Genomic DNA, 20,444 nt, shown 5'->3' with positions numbered 1-20,444 from the left:
AGATGTTTGAGAGAGTAGAGGTCCAAGATTGGATGGAGGCCCTCGGGAATGAGGAAATATTGGGAATAGTAGCCCTTGCTGTACTGAGGAGTTGGTATTTTGCGAATTGCATCCTGGAGTTTCTGTAACTCGTGATTTAAGATAGGGAGGAGGACTAGATTAGGGGGGGGGGGGGGGGCCCTACTAGATGGTAAATAGATAGGTAATGTTTTAAATTCAGACAGCAACAGTTGTGTATTATGTTCGGTATCCATCTGTCCGATGTTATTTCGGCCTATGCTAAATATATTCTACGTATTCTGCCCCAAGCCTGCATCAGAAGCTGTGGTGGATTGCAACTCAAAAAACTTGCTTCGGTTTTGGTGGTTGTTGTGATCTTTGTGGTTTCTGTGATCTTTGTTCCCTTTGACGGCCCTTTTACTGTGTCTGTTGGGACTGCTGCATGGGTGGCTGATAGGAAGTCGGGCAGTAGAAGGTGTACTATTGAAATGGTTTTCTTTGGTAATATGGATGTTTATACTGGGCAAAACATCTCCTTGGTGTGCTTAGTTGTACCGAGGTAGTGGTCAGTGATTGAACCACCACATGCTGCTCTTTGAGCAGTAAGACTGTTTCTCTTAGTTTATCACCAAAAGGTTTGTCTCCAAGACACAGAAGATCTGCTAGCTTTTCATGCACATCCTCTTTAATGGTACTAGCATGGAGCCAGGTCATTTTGCATGTTGTGATTGAAGCTGTTGAAGTGCAAGTCATGATTTCAAAGGCTTTGTATATGAATTCCAGAAGGTTAAGAGTCCTTCCTCCAGATCATGCAATGGTTGGGGTGTTGCCTCCTCTGCAGAACTGGATTTCACCAATGATTCAGTTTTTGCACACATTCAGATACTGAGTCATGCAGAATTCATGTTGTTGAATTCTGGATGTTAATATTGTGCTCTGGAAAACGTTGCGTAAAAGGCAAAAGATCTTGTGGTCTTTCCCTGGGGGTGCAGTTGAATGGAGCCTGGTCTTTTTTGCTTTTTTCATTGCTGATTCTACCACTTCTGAGGCATGAGGTAACTATCGTAGTGTGGAGTTTTTTTCAGGCAAAATTTAAAATCTATTCTGCAAGCTACAGGTAGGCCTGAAAAAGGGAACTCCCTTGTTTTTGTGAGAACAGTATCTAGCATTGTGTGGGATGGTAGTGCTGTAGATTCTGCTGAAATATTGAGAATCTTCAAGAGACCAAGGGCCTGATCTGGGGGACTGGCATCTTATAAATTTCTACATTCAGTGCCGTTCCAAATTTTTCTACCAATTTAGAATAGGTTAAATCTTCTGGTGGAGAAGAATACTCAGACAGCTCTTCTGGAGGATCCGAAGGAATGCCTGTAGAACTGCTTGGCAAGTTTGCTGGAGAGAGGTCTGGCAGATCATCATCCTGCAGGCTGAATTCAATCTCCAGATAAGGGGAAGCAATGTTCTCTTCTGCTGGTGGAGACATGGGTCTCTCTAAGATAGGAGATGGTGGTTGCCAGAGAGGAGGGCTGCGAGGATATTTATGTGGGGAAAAAAAACCAGTTGGCTTCTCTGTAGGGTGTATAGAAGAGAAAATGTTTTTCAGAATGGAGGTTGTTTGTTCCATTGCTTAAGACCACCTAGTCCCCAATGATAAAGGGGGAATGCTATGCACTGGCGTCATCTGTGCTCTTGGCTAGAAGAGTGAATAGGAAAAGATGTGGTCAATTGCAGTTTTGGGTGTGGTTCAGCCGTCATCATAAATGATTTCAAAGGTCTATGAGGAGGTAGAGAAAATGGTTTAGGTAGAACAACTTTGTGCCATTTGTAAAGTTCCTCCTGCAGATGTGCTGGATGTTTTTGCTGTATGGATACTAATGGAAGGTCTGAGTAGACTCAACCCACTCTGTGAAGAAACTGAAGATGCACTGGAGTGGGGACAAGTAATAGACAGAGATGACCAGTCTGGCTCCAAAAGGTATTCTAAGTGCTCACCTTCCTGTGCTGGAAGGGAGGTTGGTATCATGATGTCAATGCTTGCAGGGTTTTTTGATTGTTGATGAGCTGAAACATAGGAAGGATGTCTCCTTTTATGCAATTCCTTCATAGGCAATGTATTGGTAACCTTTTGAGGTGTAGCTTCATTGGAGGATATCTTGGCTAAGAGCTGGTCTTTGCTTTTGTGTGTGTCATTTGTGCCAGCGCCAAAGATTTTAGTGGTTTGGCTGGCAGCTGCTGCGTCTGTTTCTACTTGGTTACATTGTGCTTGGTGGGTTTTGACAACACTTGCTTCGATAGTCCATGCAACTGTGGTGCTTCGTGACTCGAAGATTTTGACGATGCTTGCTTTGGTGGTTTGCGAGTTGTTGATTTGGATGCTTTGTCCAGTGCAGCTTCATGCAACTCGTGTGTTGGTCGTGTTCAATGCATTAGGTTTTGGCAGCTGTGCTGGGGCTGTCGACTCATGTAAATGATCAGCTGAGATAGAGGCTTGTCCTGTATCTCAAGACCTTTCCCCGTTTGAAGACTTTTTGGCTATGTCATGCGCTTTAGTTGGGTCTTAAGGCCCAGAGAGAAGCGGGTCGACTGAGCTTTGATGATTGGGGGAGATGGAACATAGCTACCTGATGTGATTGACACTGTATCTTCCTCTATCAATCTGGCAATTTTTTGTGCTCATTGTCTCTAGGGCCCAGTAGGTTGATTGGTTATGTTCAAGCCAGAGATAAATGTAGCAATAAGTGTGTGTATCAGTTATGGACATAACGCGTCCACATTGGCTATATTTAAATCCAGGCATCCTCTTCGACATTTTAGCTCTTAAGTGTTTTTGGGGGTTCGCATTAGCGAACATGTAACATTTTCTGAGGAGAACGTGGAGTGTTCCACACGTCCATACGTAGTGTGGAAAAAACAGAACTGAGGAGACTCATACAAATGCACGGGAAGGGCCGTGTATGCTCAAAAGAGCAAAGCTCTAAAAGCTTGGAGAGAAAGCTCTGCCCTGAGCAGTCAGATATAATCACCTGGAAAGCATGGCTAATCCAACCTGTTTATTGACAGGAAACCAAGAGGATACTTTCTGTTTTAATGAAAACGGTTTTCCTAAAGTAAGATTACATCAGCTACAATGCAGGAGTTCAAACCCCACAAAAACAAAAAAAGAAAGCCACAAAATGGTGTGCTGTTCTGCAGTCTCTTCTCTCCCTCAAAGAGCCCCCTGTCGAATGGTAGAAGTGACTAAGAAAAATTCAAGACACAAAACCAACCTGTGAAAAGAAAGCCACTTCACATTGTCGCAGAGGACCACCCCCGAGGTCATGAGTAACTCTGCAAAGTGCAAGGTGTCTATACCCTCTTCTTCATGCTTCTGGAACTGCAACCCTGAGTTTGCTAGGAGATCGATGGAATCCTGAGAGTACATGTCCTCCCTGCAAACAGAAGCAATTCTACATGAGCTGCGAGCCACTGCAAGAAGCCGCAGCAAGGCACAAAGCAAGTCCATAGAAAAATAGCCCTTTACACAGCTAGACCTGCATCGTTTTGAAACCCAGCCCGGTTTTAAGCCTTTTTCTTTTTGTAGGAAGAAGCAATGTTTAACATTACATGCTGCTTTGGAGTTCTTGCTTTTCTGGTCAGTGGAAATTAGCTTTCAATTTCTGGAAGAAGGGGTGCAACTAGATTTATATTCCAATACACACAGCCAGCAAGGGATGTAGGTCTCAGAGGAGTTATTTATTCATGCAGTTACGGGGTTCATGCACAAATAGTGGAGGATAGTTTTAACCTGAGATGGACTAACTAAAAATGAGGGTAGAAGGCAGGTGAGCCATGCCAAATATACTTTATCACTTTACTTTTAACCACCGCTCCTAGTTTCCTATGACAGCTCAAGGGTAGATTCTGCAGCAACATTTCTAAAATTCAGTCGTTGCTGATATATTTACATACATTTGTATATTAAATATAAATCTGTATTTTACTTTATAGAAGTTTTCTGACATTTCTTTTCTTGTGTTTAGTTTATTTAGTTCTTTGTTTGCATGGAAGGGATATTAATAACTGGCACACAGAAAAGAAAAAGGGGATCTTGAGGAGGCAGATGGAGAAGAACGAGGAGGGAGAGAAAGAATCAGGTAGCAGAGCAGAAAGAAAGGAAAAACAAAACAACAGACATCCTGGAGCAGAAAGGGGAGATCTGGGATCAGGCAAATGAGGGAGGATCCACTTGTGCACTCCTCCTTCTGTCACTGATCCTTCTCTCGTTCACATCCTCCCTCTCTCATGCCACACACTTCCCCCACTTCCTATGCAGGTCAAAGCATGATACTCCAGCCCTGAGCAAAAGAAGAGAAGGATGCGGTCTGAGGTGTCGCTACCAGCCAAGCCAGGATCAACGGGATGATGAGAGATGTTCTATCTGCCACTATTTTTATGCTTCTACCAGGCCCCCAGTCTCACACAGCAATTCCACAGGGAACAGGGAATTTCATGGCAAGGGCTGGATTTTATGGCCCTTATAACAGGAGGCTGGAAGCCCTGTTCTTAACCCTCTCTAAACCCAAACATATCAGTACAGCACATTGCAAGAGGATACCCACAGAATGGAACCATGTACCACATTACAAATCTTTTCCGGTGCAACTTATGCTATTTATAAATACACAAAACTGTATCATATCTGCAATTAATCCTGCTTCTGTCAACAACTACTCAACAGTATATGGGTAAATATCTTGCTATTCTTTGCCCAGCAGCTTCCTCCTGCTCTTTCAGACTTCCAACTCAGTTGGAGACTGCCACAACTGATGTATGGCACCTCAAGCTACCAGGATTTCTTTGAATTTTATTCCCTCTAGTCCAACTACTGGCATGACAGTACTCTGGCTAAAAATCAAAGGCCACAGCTCTCTCCAAAACTTGGAAAGTGTGCTCTTGAGCCAGCCAATAGATGTCACTGTTGTATGAGAGCTTAATTCCCAATTTTAACTAGCCTAAGTAGCAGAAATTGGATCCATGAATCAAACCCAGGACTCTAGCATGTTAGCTAACAGCAGAACCTCTGACCATTTACATTTATTTTTACAGGATCTTGATACAGAAATAATGGAGAGGAGGACATATAGGAAATAATCTTCAAACAATTTATTTAGAAAAAAAATCTGTAGCCAATTTCTAGAAAAAGCTGAAAAAGGAGAGAGATTCTTCATTTCTATGCTTTTTCATACGTAGTGTCCCGTTTTACAAAAAAAACTTCAGATCCATAAACTATCTAAGAAAGCGCCAAAATTACAACAAGAGAGCAATAAATCTAGTTTTGAGGAAGACAGAGGATGGTAACAATAAAAAGTACTATGTTTGAGGGGGTGATGTCAGTATTCACAAATAATTTATAAACATATTTGGTTTTGCAACTGGCAAGGCTTTTATGCTCCCTGCAGCACTCCACAGTAATAGAGCCCACTCTGTAAACGGAGTCTCCAGATTTAAACTTGCAACCTGTCCGACTCCAAACTATGGATTCTACCACGGACCTACAGTTCCCTTGAGCTAGTAGTGACGGTAGCCTCAGGTGCTTGTTGCACACCCCTTGCTAGGTCATCCTGTCAGAGGAACTAAAGATGTCCTTTGATTCCAACCACTTCATTCTCAAAAACTTTCCTCCATCCAATCAAATTCATTATTTGACAGCTTAATTACACAAAAAAAAATCAAATAAGCTTAGCAGGTAAAACAGGAAGTGGCAGGATAATATCCGTAAAAGTCACGGGAAGGAGATTAAACCAATACTGCGTATGCCTTCAACTTTAACAAAACAGTCTGCAGTTTACAAAAACAACACACAGTAAAAACTGCCCAAACAAGGATAAAAGAGAAGTCAAATCAAGCAAACGTTTGCTCTTATAATTAATTCAGTTCAACAAGAAAGAAGGTGGGCAACATCACGTGTTCTGATTAGGACAGTCAAACAAACATCTCACCCATAGAGAACTTACGTCAGGTTGAATTTGAAGTTGAACTGCCAAGTATTGGTCCCAGGAGGATATTCCCCCTTTTCATTCATGAAAGTCAAACCAAGCTGAATAATTTTCAAGAGGTCAACATTACAGCGCAGGAGCTGGTACTGGTAATCTATGGTGCTGCGGAATTCACCAATGGGCCTCACCACAACGCCAGGAAATTCAGTATCCTACAGAAATGAAAAAAGAACGAAGAAATACATTTCTATTAGCAATAGGTTTTTGTGCAGGAATCCTCAGAATTGCAGAATATAAGTAGAACAAGAACTAAATAATAATTAATTTGGCTGACAGCATTACCTAAGCATAGGCCTAATTAAACCATCTTCCTATGGAGTAAACCCTACCCCTTAATATGCAATTTACCATGACAGCTGCATGCTTGTACCACACCGAATACATACTTTCCTTCTACTGCACTTAAGATTATTAAAACACAAAAAAGGGCCATGGGTATGTTATATTTTTATTTATATATCCCCCCTTTTTGCATTTCAAAGCAGATTACATTCAGGAACTGTAGGTATTTCCCTATCCCCAGAGGGCTTACAATATAAGTTTGTATCTGAGGCAACGGAGGGCGAAGTGACTGGCCAAAGGTCACATGGCGCGCCATTGGGATTTGAATCCTCGACTCCCTAGCATGCAAATCACTGCCAAATTAACATTTGTTTGTTTGCATTTACAGATGTGAAGTTGCGATACAGACTGAAAGTTATAAACTGGAGTTTGTGGAATATAAGAATTTATTAAATAAATTTAGAACATTCAAATTATAAAGCTTTTAATGAAAAACTACTCAGCTCTTTAAATGGAAAACTAGACACTCAGAGAAAAAATGTTTATGGCTGCTCAGCCTAGCCAACAGTTATCTTACTGGACTTAAATACAGCATACGCAAATCCTCTATGGGAGATGTATTGTACATAAAATTTATGGTTACTGGAAATGGTGAAAATATTAAATAAATATTTAGAAAAAACAGCCACCAGGGAAAATTCTTTACTTTTTCCATTGTTGCTGTTCCTATTTTATTTCATTTTCATAGTTTCAATTTTTTATATATTGTCTGCTTACCCTCTTATTTTCACTTTTTGCTTTTCTGAATTCTAAGCACCAGATGCCAAATTGTTGGCACTCTGATGATTTGGCTCATGAGATTTTTCCAACCCTAGTTACTGGTATTAGAAAGCCAAGTAACTTATAGTATTCCAATGCTGAACACTGATTTACCGAAAGACTAGTACAAGCCGGATGTCTAAATGACCAAACTTATTAATGCTGCCAATTTTCAACCTACTACTGCTGCAGGCTACTAGTTACCATTGCTATGTAGCTGAAACTGCGAACAAGTTCTCGGATTTTCCTCATCTCTTCCTCCAGATTAATAGCCCAGACTTCACAAATAACCTGGCTGTTATCCACAACCGCAGCTGGCATGTTGGCAGAACTGAGGGCAAGCTCCTGCTGTGACAATGTTGAACTATAAGGATCCAAAACCACCAGAGATGAAGGCAGTGGTACCCAATGACCAAACACCTGGGGTGAAGATGGCAGGCTGCAAGAACTGTATAACTGCTGTTGTGAAAATGGCAGGAGACAAGTATTGTGGACCGGATCCTGAATTTGCACTACAAGAGAGAAAAATAATTTGATGTTCATACTTGATGCTAAGACACTTAGTCTACATAATACATATCCAAAAACGGTATTGAAATAATAAAACTAAGAAATTTTGACAATAGTGACTATCAACTAGTTACATTCACATTTTGGTCAAAAGTGTTTACTACTCTTTTTTTCCTTTAACTATAATGGGCGCGATTGTGTCCCTTAGGCATACATCTGTTATGCACACAGCACATACAATGTCTAACTAAAAACAGTAATATAAAGGAAATCAAACTGGAAGGTGTATATAAATATCTGGGAGTAGAGGAAGGTACAACAATCCAGCAGAACTAACTCAGGAAAAAAAAGAACAAAGTATTATTGGAGATAAACTGATATTGAAAAACTGCTTTAACAGCATAGAATAAAATGCAAGCCATCAATCAGCATGCAGTCCCTGCACGGTTCTGGAATCACAGATTGGCCCCATAAAGATCTAAAAAAGTTTATATATAAGAACAAGATAACTCCTCCATACCCATGAGGTAATCTATAAGAACCAACATACACCAAGACTGTATGTCACAAGAGCAGCAGGAGGAGGAGGAGGAGGGGGTCTTATAGAAATAGATTACACATAGAGTACTATCATAGTCCTAAACCCAAATAGTCAAGAAGTGTGGAAATATGAAGTGAATGGCCATAATCAATCTCTATTCTTGTTTAACTACTGTACACTACCTTGGATGAATATTTTTTCATAAAGACTTAAATTTTATTATAAATAAACTTGGACAAGCTTTACAACAATCAGAAGGATTGAGTGAGAATCCACCAGCACAGAAAGGAAAGAAGCAACAGAATTTGCAAAACAAGAGAAAAATCTTTGAAGTATCAGACCAGCAAACAAGGAAAAAACTGGCAAAAGCACAAATACAATGGGGGAAAAAAACAAAGTTACTTCAGAAACCCCATGTAGATCAAAACCTGACATAAGAATGTCTAAGGATAGGTAAACTTAAACCTAAAGATGAGAGATTGATAACTGCAGCACAGGACAGTGGACAGCCAGCATAGGAACAAAACAAAACAAAAACCAGTAAAACAAACACAAATTCTGTAAAATAGAACTGGAAATGGTCACACTTTTCATGCTGGATGTAATGTGCTCATGTCAGAAGACCTGTATATAGAAATGTACAACAAATAGGAATGACTCATCCACTGGAATTATGTAAACACTATAATATTGTTGTACCAGTAAAACAAACAAACAAACGTAAAGAATGAAGATGTTGTAATCACCTGGAACATTTCTATTCCAATCAATAGCTTGATGGTAGAAAACAAGACTTTCAGGCTGATGTGCCAAAAAGCGCATTGTTTTCGGCGCCCGCTCTTTCAACATATGCACTGCCCCCTCTCCTGGGCGCGCAATATAGCATGCAGATGAGAGGACGCTAAAAGGAGGCACTAGGGACAATTATGCACCCCTAGCAACTCCTTGACCCAGGAGAGGTAGCTGTGCCCAGGTTAAAAAAACAGACAATCGTAAAATTGAGCATCTGTTTCCCTGAGCTGAAGACACACTTTTTTTAAAAGTTTTTTTTAGTCTTTTCTGTGCACTTTTTCAGGCTGCTCAGAAATTAACACCTACCCAAGGGCAGGCGTTAATTTCTGAGCGTAAAATGTGTGGAACAGGCACACTTTTTATTTATTTTTTTTTTTTTACAGTATCTGGGGCAAATGACCAATAGCCTCCTCAATAGTTTCTGGGGGATTTGGAAGCGCATTATGGATGCGCTAAACCCCTTATTGTGCAAGGGATTTTGGACACGTGTCCAACCGAATTAAACACTGCGCTCAGCTGAGTGCACTTTACAGTATCGACCTGATTTGGCAAAGGAGAAAAACACAAGAACAGCATTGCAAATAGAAGTGCCTGTACTAAGCAGGTAACCTGTGGAACATACAGAATAGCCTCTACTACTGAGAGATGTAATCAGAAGCCAAGCGAACGTGCAGAAAGATACAGAAATAATCCCAATTACATTGGGTGCCACTGATCTGATTAAAAAGAATTTCTATCTTGATAAGTTGCCTATATATATATTATATCCTATGAACTCAATGCAAGTATTAAGAAAAGCAGTAACAGTAAATTTGACAAACTGACAGACAATCTTCCCCAAAGTATCCTGGTTTAGGAATGGGATTCATTCCTGTCGAGGCATGTGCAGAACAAACTAATTTGGAGACATGGCCCACAGAGGCCCACAGAGGCCCACTGGATAAGCCCTGATGCATTTTGTATGCTAGCAAGGCAATGCTGGGGAAAATGAATTGCAGACCACCACGATTAGCAAACAAAATCACCACTTGTCTGCCACACTGCAGCAACAATACCTAATTTCTGCAGAAAAAGCTAGTTAGAACTGTCAACAGAAACCCCCAGTGATGGCTCCAATGTTGTCTTTTTGTTAACATGGTCTTGGATGTCTCTGTTCAATTAAACCGGTGGGCTTAACAAGACAGAACACACCAACTATTTCTCTGCAAAATGGACAGCCTCGCCTTTTGTCGCTAATGAAGGCTTGAACGCTGTAAAATTCCAGAACACAAAGAGATGGCCAAATATCCTATTTGGAGAGAGGGTCAACTTTCAGCTTGCTGAATTTTCTCTCGTGCTATCAAATACGTGGGTCAACTCTGTCCGGCAGATTTACTCCCATTAAAAAAAAAAAACAACTTTGCACAAAAGATGTCAAAATGACTATTTCCCTGGCTCTCCGTTTCTTCTGCTGCATCCTTCATTAACACCATTCAATGTCTTTCAAAGATTAAAACATGGCGCTTCCCTTTCCTCACCTTTCCTTCCCCCAAGTCAACCACTCTGTCCGTCCGCCCCACTACCCCGTCCTTCTGTCCTAATCCCCCGCTAAATCGCCCCTCTGTCCCCATCATTCTCTCGGTGCCCGCCTCCTCGCATTTCGTTCTCTCTTTCTTTATTCCCCGGTCTCGCATTCACCATTTCCAGCTCCTCTCCTCCTTCACCTAGGCCTCCCCTCTCCTCTCTTTCTCCCCACCCCTCTGCCCCACTTTGCACACTTAATCCCCCACTCACCCCTCGGCTCCTCGGGAAAGGCTTCGGCGGCCGCCGCACTCTCTCCCGCCCCGGACCACTCGTTCCACTCCGCCGCCCGCCCAATGGCGTCTCCAGGGAGATGGAGAGACGGCAGCACTGCGCACGCGCCCAGACTTCCGGGACCCCTGCCTCCGCCACCCCGGCTCCGCCAGTCAAGTCTCGGCTCTCGCGACATCTTCGGCCGGAGGTGGAACTAGCGACGGGCAGCGGCGGAGGCAGCTCACTGCGCAGGCGCTCGAGAGAGAGACGCAGCTATCTCTCCGGTAGGTGGCGAGTTGGTAAAGCTTTAAATAGCCCGCACCGTGCGGAGGGAGAAAGAGGGGCCACGGGGGGTAGGGTCGCAGAGGGGGGGGCGAGGCGAGGCGATGAGCGTTTGGGCAACGTGCCAGGCCACCTAAGGGGGACACCGCCGGAGGCCGGCCGGCTGCCCGCCCCATACTGGATTCTGCCCGTACTGGGGGTTCGGCGAGGGCCAGTGAAGAGTGCTTCAGCCTTCCGCAGCCTCGCCGCTCCCTCCCATGTACATAGCAGCTCCAGCACCCTTACATTGGAGGCTCTGGCATTGTACTTCTCTTGACAGCGATACAACCCCACAGCATCACCCTCTCTCCCCCGGCCTGGTAATATACCCCCCCCCCCCCTCCAATTCTCTTCTGAGTGTTTTATTTATTCCCTTCTCTCCCTCTGCCCAGTCTATATGGCCCCCCCCCCCCCCCCATTTCCCTGTCTCTCCCATCCTCTGCCCTGCCCAGCACCACTATGGTCCACAAAACGTTTCCAAGTGAGCAGAAAACTACTTACGAGCTTTAAGGATTGGATTTATTCTTTAGGATCCTGCCGGGTACTTGGGGCCTGGACTGGTCCATGTCGGAGACAGGATTCTGGGCTTGATGGCCCTTTGGTCTGATCCAGTATGGTTTTTCTTATGTTGGTGATAAAGAGGGTTTGGATGCAGTGAAAGGAATACTTACCCCTTGCTGCTGCTGCCACCCCTCCATTCCTTCCCCAGCATCTGCAAACCTGTCTCCTTCCCCAGCATCTGTTCCTCCTTTCACAGCATCCATACTCTCTCTCTCTCTCTTTTTCCCAGCATAAGAACATAAATACCATACTGCATCAGTCCAAAGGTCCATCAAGCCCAGAATCCTTTCTCCGACAGTGACCAGTCCAGGGAGCAAGTACCCGGCAGGATCGAAAAGACTAGATCCAATCCTTAAAGCTCAAAACGAGGGATAAGCAGTAAAAGACTACAAGGCTAATAATGATTTTTGGATGTTTCCTCCAGGTATTTTTTTTGAAAGTGGCTATGCTTACTGCTTTCACTCATCCTCTGGCAACAAATTCTACAGTTTAATTGTATGATGAGTGAAAAAATATTTTATCTATTTTAAAAGTGCTACCTAATATCCTGATGGAGTGTCCTGTAGTCCTAGTACTATTGGAAAAGTTAAATAACTGTTAAATCACCTACACTCCGTTAAAGGGTCTAAATAAAAAACAATTTATCCACTATTCCAATTCTACTACATGGTAATTTCCTCCTTTAACCGAGTTATTTGTAAACCGGCGTGATGTGCCTCACGAACGTCGGTATATTAAAAGTTGTTAAATAAATAAATAAATAAATAATTTTGCATCACTGTAAATAATTTGCTGTCAGTTAATCTCCCTTTTCTTCTCTCTTCCGCTCCCAGTTGTGTACGACCCTGTTTTATTGTAACTGCAAATTCCTTTATCCATGCACTTGTTATAGTTCTTTAAGTTCTTTGTATATTGCACACCCTGTTAAATGTAAACTGGTTTGATGTGATACCCTTCATGAAAGCCGGTATAACAAAACAATAAATAAATAAATAAAACTGTGCCCTGTTTACCCATTCCATCCCATTTATGATTTTCTATACCTTTATCATATCTCTTCAACCATCTCTTCTCCAGGCTGAAGAGCCCCTGCAGGTTTAGCCTCACTTCGTAGGGGAGCTGTTCCATCCCTTTTATCATTTTGGTTGCCTTTCTCTACCTTTTCTAGTTCTGCTATTTCTTTTTTGCCTCTTCTTCCTTCCTTCCCCGGCATCTGCCCATCCCTCCCTCAAGATATGCCCCTGCTTATCCTTCTCCACCATCTGGACCCTACCTCACCCCTTCCCCCCCTTTTCCTTTCTCATCTCGTTCTTCTGCTCTCTATCCTTCCCGCTGCTCTTGCCCCTCTCCCCCTCTCCCATCTGCTCCCCTCTCCCCCTTCCGCGTTCATTGTAATTTCTGCCTTTTGAGTTTTTTTTGTAAACCGGCATGATGTGTCCTACGAATGTCAGTATATTAAAAGTTCTTAAATAATAATAACATATGTCCCCTGTCTCTCCCTCAGCATCTGCTCATTGCCTCTGCCCCAGTCTCCATTCCCCCTGCCTCTCCAGCATTCAGCTGGCCCATGTCTTTTCTTTTTAATTTATATTCTGCTGTTTGGAACGGACCAGTCCCTGCAAAGCAGATTACATTCATGTACTATAGGTATTTCCCTGGCCCCAGAGAGTTTATAATCTAAGTTTGTACATGAGGTAATGAATGGGGAAGTGAGTACTAGCAGGATTTGAACCCTGGCTCACACCATGCAGCTCTTCTCATCTGAGATCTCTCTCTCTCTCTCTCTCATTGAGGAGTGATAACCTGTGCTGGGGCTCCCCATTTCTCTACCTACCTACCCCTCAATGCTGGCACCACAAGAGTGTTCAAAACTTACAAGTTGTCAGCAGCACTTACAGCTGCTGATTTCGAGATGCACAAGATCAGTATCAGGAAATGCTGCAGCTGACCTACAAGCTTTGAACATGCACATGGTGCTGATAGTGAGGAAGTGGTACAAACTTATAAGAGCAATGGGGAGCCACAATATTCATTTATTTATTTAAAAACATTTCTATACCATCTTTCGCAACAGGAGTTGAACAAAACGGTTTACAAATTTCAAAATAAAAATAGGAGATAACAACTACAAATTAAATTAAGATAAAAAATTTAAAATAGAAAATCATATAAAATAAACAGAAAAATAGAAAGTTAAGAAAAAAATACAATTTATAATTTTAAGCCCTTAATTCTAACTGTATCTCCTCAAATTCTTTAGGTTAACTATGCTGAATCTTATACAAACAAGGGTATAGTCAGAAATAACTTAAAATTAGAGTAGGAACAAGGTTCCCAGAGTTTTATCATAGCGTTTACAATAGTATAATTGGCAGGGAATCGATAAGTATGTGAAATGTATGATTGTTGTATGTTCATTCCTTCTTGTCCTGCAAAAGCTTCTTTAAATAAATATGTTTTTACTGAGTTTTTGAATTCTTTGTGACTGGTGATCTGTCTCAGAACATTTGGAAGCGAATTCCAGAGTAAGGGACCCGCTATGGAAAAAGCTCTTTCCCTGGTTATGTTTAATCTTGCAAGCCTGATTGTGGGAACATCAAGTACATTCTTACTAGCAGATCTGAGGCTTCTGGTTGGGTTTATAGAGCCACAATACGGTGCATAACCAGGTCGAGTCAGGATCATATGTCAGCGAGTGTATTAGTGATAATGCTTTGTACTTAACTCAAAATGTAATTGGGAGCCAATGTGATTTGAACAGAATAGGTGTGATGTGTTGTCTCATTGGAGATCCTGTCAATAAACGAGCTGCAGCATTTTGAATCTGCTGCAGCGGTTTCAGAGTGGAATCAGATGAACCTAAGTAAAGATTGTTACAATAATCTAATCCGGAGAAAATGAGAGATTGAAGCACTGTTTGAAAGTCGGATTTAAATAGAAGTGGTTTTAATCTTTTTAAAGTAGGAAGTCTGAAACATGGTGCGTTAGGGATAAATTAGTTTCTAATTGTATTTCTAGGTTGTGAGCTACTCTTGATTTCTATTAAATCGTTTCCTAATGTAATCAATGACGGTGGACAGTTTGCAGGATTTGCTATCACACTTAACAGTAGAATCTCTGTTTTTTTGGTATTGAGTTCGAGTCTGCTGTGAATTAGCCATTGCTCAATTGTCTTAATGTAAATTTTACATAGGGAGATGGTATCAGCCCATGAGGATTTATACAGGACAAAGATCTGTATGTCATCAGCATAGATCTTAAATTGGATGTCTAATGCAGATAGTATTTGACACAGTGGTAAAAGATAAATGTTGAATAATACTGGCGACAAAGAAGACCCTTGTGGGACTGCAGTAGATTGAGTATAGATTTGTGTTTCTGTTGAGTATCCCTTCCTAAGTCCGTGTTGATTTGGATGCAATATGTCATGTTCAAGCAAGTATTCATTCAGTTGATATAATTATGAATGATTCTATTGTTTTAGATAGGGAAGTCAAAGTAGCAATAGGTCTGAGATTAGAAAGATCTAAGAATGTAGTTGACTTTTTCTTTTGAATTGGAGTAATGGAGGCTTGTTTCAATTGATATGGACAATTCCCAGTTTCCTTCAGTTCTTTGACTAGCAGGTCCTAGGGATTCCTGACAAGCCAGCCTTCTCCTCCCAGTGGCTCCATCCTTACCGTACGCTGACTGAGCAGCATTTTTTACCCCCAATCTTGTCACTTTAGGTGACCGTCTAATTCACTTAGTGGTGAAACCAGTCCTGGGCTGATCCAGTACTTTACATCCTTACAGTTTAATTCTAGAAAGCGTCCTCACAATATCAGATTGCCTGTGGGGTTGTCTTCTTAGATCTCCTTTCTCTTTTAACCTAATGTTTTTATTTTTGATGATTTTTACAATTTTAAAAGAGCTGTGCAGAGCCAGGTGACTTTTAGCCTGGGGAAGTTTGCTGAATTTTCTTCAGTGAATTTTCTTCAGTGAATCTGGGAGGAAATTCAATCATATTCAATATCACAGATGCATCTATCACAGTCATTTTGAATCCATCTGCTTCATATCCCTTGAACTGGGTGAATCTGCTTGAACTCCAGTGCATATTTATGGATTCAAGGGATTTGTGTCCAAGTTTTACTTTTTAAGATCAGTGAACTAATTCAACAAACCTGTGAAGTTGGGTTCTTTTACAGATCAGCAACACATCTTCCATCTAGAACTATATGGTTTAATCTTCATTTGGAAGTATTTGAAATCTTAAAACTATTCTTAAAAAAACCTGTTTAGCATTATGTATGAGGGTACCATGAAGAAGCATTTCAGGGTTCAGAATTTTATGAGTTAGCAAGTTTGACATGCATGCTATAACCAGGCCTCCATTATCGCAGCACAAGCTTCATGTTCTCCCTGTGATACATTCTCTTGTTTTACACTTTTACTGCTGCTCTTAGGTCAAGGTTTTCTTCTCCCAGTATCTGTCCATACAAGGTTCAATTCCTTTCTGTAGGGCCTGTAGGGTCTTTAAGATCATGAGAGGTCTTGAACGAGTAGATGTGAATCAGTTAAATATTTAATAGAAGGACTAGGGGGCATTCCATGAAGTTAGCAAGTAGCACATTTAAGACTAATCAGAGAAAATTCTTTTTCACTCAGCACACAATAAAGCTCTAGAATTTGTTGCCAGAGGATGTGGTTAGTGCAGTTAGTGTAGCTGGGTTTTAAAAAGGTTTGGATAAGTTCTTGGAGGAGAAGTCCATTAACTGCTATTAATCAAGTTTACTTAGGGAATAGCCACTGCTATTAATTGCATCAGTAGCATGGGATCTTCTTGGTGTTTGGGTAATTGCCAGGTTCTTATGGCCTGGATTGGCCACTGTTGAAACAGGATGCTGGGCTTGATGGACCTTTGGTCTGACCTAGCATGGCAATTTCTTATGTTCTTATCTAGAAAAGAGATAAACCAAAGGGCAATCTTTATCTTTTTAGATTACTTCTTAATGTTACCTTTGGCTTTCTTTTTCTTTAATAATAAAACTTTTTATCTATCATTTCCATGAGTTGCATAGCACCATCAATTTGGAGAGAAATAAGAGTACTGATCAGGCAGTTACCTTATGTAATCTCAAACTTCAGTCATTTAAAGCTTCAGGATGAGATTGTGTCTAAAGGTATTTAGTATCAGGGTGGGCACATCCCAATAGGCCAACTAAGCGGTCACCTAAGGTGCCAGCCATTAGGGGGGTGGCAAAGAGCAGCCATGTGGGTCCGTGAGCAGAGCCCATCCCGCTCGTGGCCGAGAAGAGTAGAGACTTGGCAGGCCGTGAGCGGCAGAGAGTCGGTGGGCCACAAACAGCGCCCATTTTGCTCACGGCCAAGAGAAGCAGAGTCTCGGCAGGCCACAAGCGGCGCCTCTGTGTATGTATGTGTGTGTGTGAGTGAGAGGGAGAGGGAGTGTGTGCGTGTACGAGAGAGGGAGGGAGCCTGTGTAAGGGTGCGTGTGTGAATGAGACAACCTAAATATGTGTAAGGGGGGGGGCCTGTCTGAGTGAATGAGATTGGGGCCGGAGCCAAGGCCTGGGCCAGGTGGGGGGAGGGGGCGGGCGCAAGGCAGAAGGATTTAGGAATAGGCAAATTAGGAAGCTGCCTCGTGCTAAGTTTTCATAGGCACGGGATGGTTTCTGGTGCCTTGATACTATCTGGTCCTGTTCCTTCCACGGTGCCAACTTGCAACAACAGCTGCTTCAAAAAACAGTTCAACATGGGGCCTGTGAACCCTTTCACACTGACTGGCTTAGCAGTGCCCTGCCCCTTGCACAGGTTTCCATGGCAACAGGAAGAGGGGCAGGGAAGCGCTGGGCCCATCAGTACGGGAGGGTTCCCACGCCCTGGACTGAATTTTTGTAAAGTAGCTATTGCTGCAGGCTGAGTTGAGGGGGGAGGGGAGCGGGGAGAGGAATATCCCCCAGCACCCTAGCAATATAGCTGAGGGGGGCCCCTTCCACTCTCAGTTGCCTATAAGCGCTGGTTTATTAAATCCGGCCCCGACTAAGATTGGCCAGTTTTTGTGACAGTTCTGTTTTAATAATCAGATGCAATATACTTTCTGTGTTACAATAATAGGAAGTTGGAAAGACTGCATGGTGGACATCAGCTTGCATGCCCGCTAGCAATCCCCTTCTTTCACTGCCTAAGAAACACAGGAAAGGCTTTTCTCCCTTTAAGGACATTTGCCAGGTTCAATGATGGGAGAAGCTTGGCTTCGTACCACATGTTAGGTGGAGCCAATCAGCTTCAAGCAGGCTGAACAATTACAGTAGCTGTAAAGAAATTACAGTTCTGGGCAAGAGACACCATCAGCAGCAGCAGCGGAGCTTCCCAGCAAGCACAGCCAAGGAGCAGGCGAAGGACCCTCAAGCAGTAAGGGATAAGATCTCGGGACACCCCAGAAGCTGGGATGAGCGGTAGAGGAAGTGCAAACGATCAGCTGGGAAAGGCAAAGAATAAAACGAGGGAGGGGAAGATTCCAGAAGCAGTTCTTATTTTGTAAAAAATGAAACTTGATCCGGGGCTCCAAACGTACATGGGACAGGGAAAACAATAGCAGCTTTTGAGTTCTAGAAAAGTAGGCTTGGTTTAGATTGGTTTGAAAGATGTCTTGCTTTTTGAGGTTTGTTTTTTTTCCCCCCAGTGTTTGGAACCGCTGGATTGTTTGTACTTTTCTAAGATCCAGTTATGGGATAGAGATTTTGATACTGTGACAGACAGGGAGTTAAAAAGATAGTATTTATACGGTTCAAATAGGTGCAAGAAGGTTGCAAGTGCTATCATTTTCAATATGTAATATTTCTCATTTGTACAGTAGTTTTACTTATCTGCAAAACTTAAAATACCTTTTTTTTTTTAATTTTGTAATATTCAAATATAGTGAACTATTGTTTTTTTTTAATGTATGTGTGTGAGGGGGGGGGGGGGTGTCGGTCAATATACAAAACCTTTTCCACAGGTGAAAACTCACTTTACTTGCAAAAGTAAGGCCGTTGAATGTTGGGCAGCCTGGCTGCAGATTCTGTGCCAGTGCACTGTTCGAGAACACACATACTTTGTTACCCACGGATCCTGGAGGCATTCCCAGCCTGGAGTGGAACTATGGGTGCGGGAGGTGATTTTCAAAAGGATTTCTACACGGAAACAAGGCTTTTGAAAATTGCTACAATATATGCTGCTTTTACGCGTGAAAATGATCCTCGTTTCCTCAGGAGAAATGGCCTGCGCAGAAAGCAAGGGCAGTCGCTGCAGGCTACAGTTTTATTCTGTATTGTTTTATGTGGTTTGGTTATGATGGACTTTGGCTTGGGACAGACGAGAGGCCAGATTAGCTGGGAGACCCAAGAGGGAAGTTGGGGCTGGGTTATATTTGATAATTGTATGTGCTTAGCTAACAAAAAAAAAAAAAAAAAAAGGATGACTCACAACTTGACAGACTGGATGGGTCATTTTGGTTTTTATCTGCTGTTATTGATTTTGTGGCCATATTACCCTGTGCCTGCCTTGAGCTCTGGGGGAAGGAAGGCAGTTTCTAAACTGGAAATGATCAAAGCAAAAGACTAAAATGATTTCTCCTTTTGCTCATTGGTGCAAACCCTGAGGGTAAAAGTATCCATAGAGTTTGCACTAGCAGAGGCTGCCATACAGGCCGACGCAGTATCGGTGCATGTTAAACGGGTGCTCATGACTGAGCGCCTGCTCTCTTGAACGCACGCCGCTCCAGCTCTCCCGGGCACCCCATTTTTACATTAAAATTAGGTGCCGCGGTAAAAAGGAGGCGCTAGGGGAAGTTGTGCCTGAGCGCCTCCTCGCCATCTGGTGCCCAGGAAAGGTGGCTGTCAGCAGGTTAGGAAACGCTCAGTACAATGGTCCATTTTCTCCCGCTGCCGGCAGAATATACAACCACGGCCTGGACCGTGTATATTGTGGGTGTATATTGAGCACCCAGAAATTTTTTTTTTTCCCGCAAACTGTGTTTTTTTAAAAATGATTCCGCAGTCTGTGGTCTCTCCTACATGGTATCGTGAATATACTAGTAGGAGGGATCACAGAAAGCAGTAATTTGGGGTTTTTGCAATGCGCTCTTGTGTGCGGCGAAGCTTTATGCCAGCCCTGGGCTGGCGTAACATTTGCCGTGTTGCAAGGGTACAATTGATCGCACGGGAAATGTTTTGTATCGTGGGGGGATTAGCTAATAGCCTCATCTGCATGTACTTTACATGTGATGAGCGCTGTTAGTTACATGCTCGATTGGAAGCCCGCTTTTCACGCGCTAATCCCCGTTTTGCATTGGGGGGTTGATGGACATGCATCCAAAACGCACGTTCAGTCGCATGCTGAGCCGTGCGCTGGCCGCAGCACAGGGTATTGCATCAGCCTGCTAGTGTCTTGTGTATAGTGTAAGCGAGGTGATATATAAAAGGGGATGGAGTCACATGACCCATCTTGTACCAAATACCAATCATTATTAAAACGGTGAAACAATCAGATGTTATATGACCTTCTGTGTAAGGCTCTCTTATGGTCTCTATTTATAGAATGGAGGCCAGAAGGAAGTTATTAGGTAGGCGCATGTTTCTGGTTTAAGTAATGCAAAATAACACAGTGCAAATAAACCACTTCATAGAGTAGGGTGGGCAACTTCGGTCCTGGAATGCTACAAACAAGTCCTTTTGTTTGGATATCCACAATGAATATACAGGGGGGATATATCTACTTGCAGCGAAAGGCAGTGCATGCAAATATCTCTCAGGCATAATCATTGTCCT

At 42.6% G+C, this 20,444-nt stretch overlaps 2 protein-coding genes across 3 annotated transcripts in view; one reads left to right on the top strand and one right to left on the bottom strand.

Annotated features, from left to right (window-relative positions):
- CNOT8 (CCR4-NOT transcription complex subunit 8) overlaps positions 1–10,986 on the bottom strand; it is a 33,113-nt gene extending 22,127 nt beyond the window's left edge. Inside the window, exons 1-4 of the mRNA XM_029584128.1 lie at positions 10,753–10,986; positions 7,341–7,648; positions 5,994–6,187; positions 3,267–3,428 (exon numbers count right to left, since the gene is read on the bottom strand). Of these exons, the coding sequence (XP_029439988.1) occupies positions 3,267–3,428; positions 5,994–6,187; positions 7,341–7,648; positions 10,753–10,948 (860 nt within the window). The 5' untranslated portion in view covers positions 10,949–10,986. The remainder of the gene's footprint in view (positions 1–3,266; positions 3,429–5,993; positions 6,188–7,340; positions 7,649–10,752) is intronic.
- The window catches only part of FAXDC2 (fatty acid hydroxylase domain containing 2), a 47,373-nt gene continuing 37,890 nt past the window's right edge, over positions 10,962–20,444 (top strand). Inside the window, exon 1 of one of the 2 annotated variants that reach the window (XM_029584130.1) lies at positions 10,962–11,036. The gene's annotated coding sequence lies outside the window, so the exon portion shown is untranslated. Of the gene's footprint in view, positions 11,037–17,942; positions 18,049–20,444 lie in introns of those variants that run through there. The other variant, XM_029584129.1, reaches the window with a different exon arrangement.

Source organism: Rhinatrema bivittatum, chromosome 18 (genome assembly GCF_901001135.1).
Source record: "Rhinatrema bivittatum chromosome 18, aRhiBiv1.1, whole genome shotgun sequence".
Taxonomy (NCBI): Eukaryota; Metazoa; Chordata; class Amphibia; order Gymnophiona; family Rhinatrematidae; genus Rhinatrema; species Rhinatrema bivittatum.
The sequence above is the reverse complement of the archived record's forward strand: the minus strand, read 5'-3'. Positions and strand labels throughout refer to the sequence as shown.